General features: G+C 40.3%; 1 protein-coding gene across 1 annotated transcript; it reads right to left on the bottom strand.

Annotated features, from left to right (window-relative positions):
* Positions 1-589: 589 nt before the first annotated feature.
* On the bottom strand, positions 590-9,438 carry wnt2 (wingless-type MMTV integration site family member 2). Its single transcript, XM_066705163.1, has 5 exons — positions 8,474-9,438; positions 7,651-7,874; positions 5,425-5,702; positions 4,460-4,724; positions 590-1,564 (listed from the first exon to the last, which is right to left on the bottom strand). Exons 1-5 carry the CDS (start codon positions 8,554-8,556, stop codon positions 1,335-1,337), a joined length of 1,080 nt encoding a protein of 359 aa, XP_066561260.1. The 5' UTR covers positions 8,557-9,438; the 3' UTR covers positions 590-1,334.
* Positions 9,439-9,609: the final 171 nt, after the last annotated feature.

Below are 9,609 nucleotides of genomic sequence, written 5' to 3' on the forward strand. Positions count from 1 at the left end.
GAGGAGATTAAAAGCTTTGTTCCTGTGTCAGAGTATATTTGCTCTGGTGATATTTGTCCCAGTGATAACGTGTGTTTGTCAGTCTCGGTGGGGCCGCTGTCGAGGGTGAGGACTGCAGGAAGAGTGAGCTCACTCAAGCTATCGATTGGTGTTAAAATGGGATTGCAATCTCGTCACGCAGCAGTTTTTAATGTTGACGGCAGCTGCAAAGTTACAGAACTGGTGCTTGTTGTAAGTAGTCTTAGTTGCAGTATAATTCCCATTTATAAAAACTGCATTCATTTATCTAAAAGTTTGGGGAAATTATGCTAATCAAACCTTTACTGTCAGGAAACCTACTGTTCCACCAATGTTGTAATGCATCTCCTGTCAAACTGGTTTATAAAACTTGCTTTTTTTTCCCCCACTAGCTTTTGTTTTCCTTCACTGTCAATGTTTCATCTCTGACAACTTGGATGAGCAATGTGGGAAACTCATCACATCTAAAGATTTCCTACCACAAGTACAGTGGTATAACTCATGAGTGATAGCAATACAGTTGATTTGGCATAGGAAAATCATATTGCAACAAAGAAGGAAGACAATGCTATTCTGTGGAAAGAAACGCATACTATTTTAATTGTTGTGAAAATTCATGTTTAAGAATCAGGTTTCACAGAGTGCACTTAAATTGTGATGGTATTTAACTGAAGGATAACAGTTTACAAAATATGGCTGGCTAAACAAATGTAATTCTGCTTTAAAATTAAGATAATTTACAGTGATACAGATGAGGTTACTTGTCTGATACATTGTTTTTCAAATAGGGAATTTCAAACCATATTCTTGGATCTAATGTGAATTTAGAGGACATTTTCTTCATAAAACTTTGTTTACATAAACTACACATGTAATGGTTTTAAAATTAGACTATTTAAATAGAGATAGTGAAGACATTTCCTAAAACCATACACTATCCTCTCAATATTTTAAATTTGTACCATGTACCCCGTCTAAAGGGAGAGTAACAAACTACTGTATGTGAAGTCCTCATGGGCTCAAGAACTGGCAGTTAATTTAAGACCCTCGTGTTTTTGTTGGAAATCCAAAATATTTTGTCATAATCTTTACGACACTTGTACAGGTGTTACACTGGCATAGGTTTCTACGAGAGCACGTTCTTTGGGCTCCAGGGCAGTGTTGAGGTGTAAGGAGACTGCATGTGTTCGGGTTTGAGGAAGCCACCTCCAGAAATGACTTCACCGCTCAACCTGTATGGAGCCAGACTGACGAGCCCTCCACGGGTGCTTACCAAAGGTATGAAACGTTCCTCTGGTGCCTGACCTGGTGGCTCATCATGTCTGGTCCAGCCAATGGGAGCTTTTCTGAGCTTTGCAGGTGTGGACGTCCACCACTTCGTGGCAGTCCTTGCAGTGGACGGCGCAGCACCAGTGGAATTTGCACTCGCACTTGGTCATCCGGGAGACGCGGGACGTGTCGTAACCCCGACCGCAGCACATCACCTCGCAGCTGTCCACCCCCCGGGACGTCCGGTTACACAAGCGGCCCCCGGTGCCCACCGAGCCTGCAGCAAAACCACAGCGTGACGGTCAGACCGGCCACTATCATCAAAGCTGTCAAAGGGAAAGCTGATGGGCAACTTAACACTGAGGAGAGGTGGCAGGCATCTTGTAAAAAATAATAAATAAAAAATAACTAATCAACAGTAGTGCTTACAAATAAATCCCATTATATAGTTGTAACTGGGATTTTTATTTATATTAAAAATGCTACTCATTCTTGTAATTCTAGAGGGAAAACATTAGGGTCACGATCTGTGACTAAACTCACACTATGTAATGAGTGGTTCCTTTTTTCTGTAAATATGAAGTCATGCTCGTTGCAGCGCTTCCCAAGAACTTGTATTACTTGGCGAATTTGTCTGTTGGTGAAAAGGGTTGACAGCTCTGCACCACTGGGTATATTATATTCAAGTTTCTGCTGGATAGACCTGACCTTCCCAGCAAAATATTCCTGCATACAGATCAAGCCTGAAGAAGTACAGTATGCCATGACCTCAGTACACATTTCAAACACACTTCTCTGGAATAATTTATGAGCAGCCAGGGTTCAGATTGGGTTTCATCTCCTGTTTTGCTGCAGGTTGTGGCAGAGAGGTGTGTAATGCGTGTTAAACGCTGTCACCCGATAGTGGATATCATATCAAACCTGCACAGCTGTTTGACAGGTATCATTTTTTTTTTTTTTTTTTTTTTAACTGTAAATGCTTTTAGACTTGTAAACATTATGTCAGTAGGTAGTAGATCTAAATAAGTTTTTACATTTATTTTGGAAATAACTGCCACCAGTATACACCAGTTTCAAGGCGTGTGCCCATTTGTATGCTCTTATAGGTTGTTAAACAAGGACCATGTTGTGTATGCATTGTCTATATTGTGTGAAGGTAGCACTTTTAATTGTGTGTGTGACTATTAAAGTAATTGATCAAGCTATATAAAATTCAATCTGACTTTGGCTCCCACGGTGCATCTGGAAAAAATGTCTGTTTAACAGAAAAATGGTTGTCTATTTACATTAAAAAAATATATAATTTTAATTAGGATTTTGGCACAATTTACCAATGTATCAGGAGAGTCTATGATGGTAATATACTACAAACTTTAATTGTGCTTATTTAATATTTAATTTATTTCTGTGAACAAACTACAGCTCTGGAAATAATTGAGAACACTGCAAAATGATCAGTTTCTCTGGTTTTATAGGTATGTGTTTGGGTAAAATTAACATTTGTTTTATTCTATAAACTACTCACAACATTTCTCCCAAATTTCAAATAAAAATATTGTCATTTAGAGCATTTATTTGCAGAAAATGACAACTGGTCAAAATTACAAAAAAGATGCAGTGTTGTCAGACCTTGAATAATGCAAAGAAAATAAATTCATGTTCATTTTTAAACACAATACTAATGTTTTAACTTAGGAAGAGTTCAGAAATCAATATTTGGTGGAATAACCCTGATTTTCAATCACAGCTTTCATGCGTTTTGGCATGCTCTCCACCAGTCTTTCACATTGATGTTGGGTGACTTTATGCCACTCCTGGTACAAGAATTCAGGCAGCTCGGCTTGGTTTGATGGCTTGTGACCATCCATCTTCCTCTTGATCACATTCCAGAGGTTTTCAGTGGGTTTCAGGTCTGGAGATTGGGCTGGTCATGACAGGGTCTTGATCTGGTGGTCCTCCATCCACACCTTAATTTGACCTGGCTGTGTGGCATGGAGCATTGTCCTGCTGGAAAAAACAATGCTCAGATTTGGGGAACATTGTCAGAGCAAAAGGAAGCAAGTTTTTTTCCAGGAAAACCTTTTACGTAGCTTGAATCATGCATCCTTCACAAAGACAAATCTGTCCGATTCCAGTCTTGCTGAAGCACCCCCAGATCATCACCGATCCTCCACCAAATTTCACAGTGGGTGTGAGACACTGTGGCTTGTAGGCCTCTCAGGTGTTGGGCAAACCTGAACATTGGACTCATCAGAGAAGATGACCTTACTCCAGTCCTCTACGGTCCAATTCTTATGGTCTTTTGCAAACCTTCTTCTTTGCTTCTCATTGATGAAGGGCTTCTTTCTAGCTTTGCACGACTTCAGCCCTGCCCCTAGGAGCCTGTTGCGAACCATCCTCACTGTGCACTTCACCCCAGCAGCCGTTTGCCATTGTTTTTGTAGGTCACTTGATGTCATCCTACGGTTATTGAGTGACATTCGAATGAGTTGGCGGTCATCCCGGTTAGTGGAGAGTCATTTTCGCCCACTGCCAGTCTGTAGCTTTGTTGTCCCCAATGTCTGCTGCTTGACCTTGTTCTTATGAACCTCTGTCTTTGAAATTTTAAGGATGGAAGCAACCTGACGCTCACTGTATCCCTCTGCCAGTAAAGCCAGAATTGAATCCTTCTTTTCCCCACTCAAAACTTTCCTTTTCAACTCTTTTGGCAATATCAATAGTTATTTTTTGATTCCAATTACTTTTGAGGTACCACTAGCACTGTTTTTGCTATCCAGCTGGTCCTATTGCAAGAGGATAGTGATGACCACAGCAGTGTTTTTTATACTTTTCCTCATTAAATGAGATTTGGTTCAGGTGATCACCTAATCAGTAGAATGAGGTGTGCCTGTGTTGGAATTGAACAGACACTGGAATGGAATGGCTGCCATACATGTAGAGATGCTGATTTAAGACAAATTTGCAGTGGTCTAAATTTTTTCCCAGAGCTGTATTTATCATTCAGTATTTTTTTTCCCCTGAAAAGCTGTTTCTTTTAGTGCAACATACTTTAAAGTAATTTTGACCAGTTCTGTGATTAAAAGCAAAGCAGACTCTAAACAATGACAAGATTAGTTAGACACTGAATGAGGTTTAAGGAGGAGATACTACAGTAATCCTCAAAGACACTCACCAGCCTCATGGTCTCTGATGCAGTAATCCGGCGAGTTCTCAAAATACACCAAGTCGTTCTTCGTTGGCTTCTTAAACTTTTTAAATGCGACAGTAAACCCGGTCCCGTACTGGTTCATGACGACCTGGATCGCTCCATTGTACTTTTTCCGCAGGTAATCTCCCGTCTTGCGGAAATCTGCCATAGCCAGCCAGCAAGTCCTCACTGTGCAGGATCCACTCACACCATGGCACTTGCACTCCAGTGCCATGAAGCGCTTCACTGCCTGCCGATGGACCAGAGCTGAGGTTACTGCCCAGCCTTCACATTCCTCAATATAGGGCTGGGTCACAAAATCACCTCACAAAGCTTACATCTCTAAAGGATATTTCAGCAGCATTCAAGAAGGACTTTACCAAAAATACAGATCTTTCAAATCACAATATTTAAATCAACTTCTAATGCTGCATAAATTGCATGAACTCGGATCATAAGTCGCATGATTCAAAATAAGTTTTCTAAGAAAACCTCTGTGTGCCATTAGTCACGGCCCTGAGATTCAGGTTTTTAGGATTTATACATGGCTCGACATATTAGGACTACTGGTTACTTGACCAAAAGTATATTGAGATCTTTAGAGGGGAGCAAAGCCATTATGACAGAAGTAGATATCAGGAATGTTTTGACAACTGCTGGAAGATGGCATGAAATTGAGTCTTGAGCACAGCTGTAAAATATGACATGCCCTCTCTGTTAATAGTGATGCTTTTTGAAATACTTTCCAAAGACTGGGTACACAGTGTCAGCAATTCTCTCCTCTCTCACTGCTCTTTACAGATCTGAACATATTCCCCTGGAGTGGTCAGGCATCTACACAAACAGCCGTTAATTATTTAAATGTAGCATCTTTGGGGAGTTGCCTGAGGATGGAAGTCACTTCAACTCTAACCAGTACTGGGCACAGAAACAACTCTGAAACTGTATACCTTCCTTCCAGCTCGGTTATTATGGAGGTTCATCAGGGCTCTGGCATCCCTCTCTTTCCTCTCCTTGGCGTCGATGAAAGCTTGGCCAAAGCCGATGGCGTAGTCGATGTTGTCACTGCAGCCTCCCCAGTCGAACGAGCCCTTGCTGTCCCTGGAGGAGCCCTTCTTTGCGGGGTCGCAGGAGCAGGACGCCAGCTCCCCCTGGCTGCAGGCTCGGGTCAGCGTGTACACCACCCCAGCAGAGGAGATGGAGTAGACAAAGGCCGACTCGCGGCTGCCTGGGCCAACGGGGAAAAACTCAGTAAGAGCTACAGAAGATAGTCAGCACATTCTGGCTGGGATTATATCAAACGTGTGACCCCACCTATTAATTGCACATTATAGCTCTGTACTTCATGGGGTTTGTGTTTCCCCCTTCCCTTACAAAAGGTAGAAGCCTCTGACAAAACCAGAAATTGCCACTAAGGACAGCTTTGTAATTTGCCATCAGTGGAGGGATCAAACTCTTGATTTAATACCAAACTTTAACAATAATAGATCTGTACTACTTAGCAGATGCTTTTATCTATTTTGACAGCTAGGAATTATTACAATCTCTGTGTAGGGGAGTGTAGTGCTCCTTTTGCTCCAATTTTCTTGTGATTCTACCATGATGTTTAAGTATGTGGACTTAAAAAATGCTATAATAACAAAAAATAAACACTTTTTGAACTATGTTTGGATGAACTCACACATTGGCACATAAAGCAATGCTTATTCTGCAAATGTCCTCTGAGTTCAGTTTAATTCCATGGTAATCCTGGTCTGGTTCTCCTACTTCTCTCGGTGACAGAGCAAAGACCTGATCAAAGCCTTCCTAGGATAAGAAGTGTGTGTCTCACTGGGATCTCAGAGGAAAGTCTTTAAGGATTAAAACCCTCATTTGTGGAAGTAAAAGTCTGCTTATGACTTCTGTCAAATGACTCATTAGAGAGTGATGCTTATTTCTTCATTGTGTTAATTTCCACGAAATGCATTTGAGAACGTGTGATGGGGTAAAAGTGCTTTTCCTGTAGTGCTACCCAAAACCATTACAAATTCCCATATCACTGCTATTATAATGTCTAATATCAGGCCCTAGTACAAACCACCAGCAATTGTTTTAAATTAGTATACTGACAATGACATTAAGTAGATTCTCATGGTACCCTGGAGAAACACTGCCAATCACGTATCTGTCATAAAACCCCTATAAAAGGAGCTGAGTCAATATGGGAGGTCTTCATACTTTGTAAAGAAGATTATAAAGAGATTAAATGTAACTTTTAAGTGCACTCTGGCCTCATTAGAACTGAGAATTTGGGCTTCAAGTTGGTGGAGGTTCTTAAGCTAATGTTCAAATTATTATGATTTGAAAGGGATTTCATAAATCTGAGAGAGAGGTCGTTAGCTTTATATATTAGGGATAAGGTGTGATGAAGCCACCCCTGTGAATTATTAATTATCAAGTGTAAAAAAGGACGTCGTTATTGTAATTCATTGCATTTCTTTTTCCAAATTTGAAATGTCATTGTTTTATTACGTTTTGACAGACCTAGCATCCAAGTCATTTAAATGTCGATATGTAGATCATGCATATTTTATGTTGTTTTCTTGCATATATTTGTCTTAACACCCTATTGTTTAACTTTTAAATTGTAAAACATCTGTTAGCATGTAAAAAATGTCCAGTTAACATCAGCCCACAAAATAATTGTAATGTTTAATACCTTTCATTCAAACAATTACTCTCGAACGCGATAAACATCTACTACTACACTACTACTAATAATGTATTCCCGTCAGCATTTTGCCAGATTTACTCATGAGAAATAATATATTCGTATACAGTAAGTAATACAATTGTCCATGTGCTAAGCGTCTAATAAGTCTTTGGTAACTCATCATTCTCGTTACTTTTCAGCGATATACGTAACAAATCCCACTTCTCTGTGTAATCTGATCGATTGTAAAATAACCAGACATTATACACTAAGCAACAACAGCTCAGTGAACCAAGCTGGTTTTAAATGCCCTAACTATAGGACATATTGGCGCAGCCAAAAAAGCAGTCGCTCATCACAACTGCAAGCACAAAAGCGGTCTTTAAACCTTTAAAATAAAAGACAGCAGCATAACGAGATGTCTGTCGTAGGGCCCAGCAGGTGTCGTGAAGCGCATGCGTGTTACACCCAGAGCAGCACTCACTCCGCAGCAGCAGCCTCCCCAGCAGCAGCGCCCGCTCGCGCGCCCCGGAGCCGCAGTCCCAGCGGTGCGCGCGGAACTGGTGCCGGCACTCCGCGAGCCAGTCCGCCACCCCCGCGCCCAGCACGCGCATGAGCTCGGGCTGCTGGCGGCACAGCTGGCGCTGCCGGGGCACCAAGCCGGGCACGTTGTGGCACAGGACCTGCGAGCCCAGAGCGCCCATGTGCCTGAAAGACAGGGGCATACTGGTGTTCAGCGACTCGGGAAGAAAACGCCATTATCTCCACTTTAATGCAACTGTTGCCTACAATGGGAAGGATTTTAAAAAGTTCACAGCAGTGTAGTAAAGCGAATGATGTTTTTGCTTGGTTTCCCTTTTTTTTTTCTTTGCCGTGTTCGCATCTGATTTAATAAACTAATTATAATTTTCATTATAAGCAATGATGCAGTAAGTGTACATTGATCATAACTTTACAAATGCGTATTTTGCGAAGAACCAATGTGCGCCAGGCAGTCTTAATCAAACGTGTATGTTCTGGTGTGTATTAATAAAAAAAAAAAAATCAAATAATATTAGTCTTACCTGGATGGATTCAAATAATTTCAAAATAGTGCGGCATTAACTTAATGCAACATCCAGCAATGCGATTAGGAAACTAAACCACAGAATCATTTTCAACATACACAATATACATGTCGATCGTCTTAAATAAATCGTCGGCGTCATTATTACTACAATATGGATGATGGTCATTTAAATCGTGTCACATAAACCAGACTCATACATGTTTTTGTTTTTTTTCTTAATAAAAAAAAGTCCACTCACCACCAAGACGAGTCGACCCTGGAAATGAACGAACAGATTGCTACGGAGCAATACAAACATATTCCACTTGGCAGTAAATGCATATTAATATTATAGCCACACTCGAGGACACTTCTTCAAATGATGTCCATTGCTATCAGCTCACCCGAAGTCCTGAGATAATAGCGAGACTATTTTCAGCGTCACTCAAACTTGATATAAAGTCATAAGTGCTATCATAACATGAACTCGTTTCTATAGTAGTAGATCATCCCTAATGTGGGTGATTTTCTGAAGTGCTGCGACGTGCCATTTCTTTAACGTACAGACAAAGGTTTGCTGCCTTGAGATATATGCACGGTATCAGATCTAAATTGCTTTCACACAAGGGGTGGATCCCTGGATGGAATGAAGTGAAACAATTAGATGTCTGCAAGTATCTGTTCAGGCTAGTTGACATTAGACACAAGTTTGGCGCATGTCCAATTGCAAGGTGTAGAATGCGGTTCTGCACTGCAGGCGTGAAAATGTGGGAGTTCAATCATTTATATACACCACAACTGAAGGAAATGTGATAGATTTATGAACTAACTGAAATATAAACGAAAGATGACAAGAGTCAAAACTAACATGTTAGGGAAATCAATTGTATTATACGGTAGAATTATAATTAGATCCGTGCAGAATAAAAGCTTTTTAGCAAATTATTATACATTTGGTATTCGACCATAAAGTGGTGTCCACTGAAATAGAATAACCAGGGCGTTTGAAGTACATTTTTCCCCCGATCTGTAGAATTGTCACATTGCATTTCCGTTACCTTTGATCTCCCATTTATGAAACGGATTTAATCTGAACTTCTTTGAATTGGGAGGTCTCGTCTGTTGAAGGGATGAAGATTAAGTCAATTTGGAATACCAGGTCTATCTATCTATCTTTTCAAGATCTGTAATAGCCACTCACTACAATGCCACCCATATTTTGATGGTATTTAAAGTGATTGTATTTATTATTTTATTAATAAAATAAAACAATGTGAAAAGTGTCCTAAACACTATTTTTGTTCAAATTGTCTTTTTTAAATGGTAATGATAACAACTGATTTATAAACATACTGTATATAAATGTATTATATACTTATTGTAGGATTTCATGTC

This window comes from Amia ocellicauda, chromosome 5, assembly GCF_036373705.1.
Source record: "Amia ocellicauda isolate fAmiCal2 chromosome 5, fAmiCal2.hap1, whole genome shotgun sequence".
Taxonomy (NCBI): domain Eukaryota; kingdom Metazoa; phylum Chordata; class Actinopteri; order Amiiformes; family Amiidae; genus Amia; species Amia ocellicauda.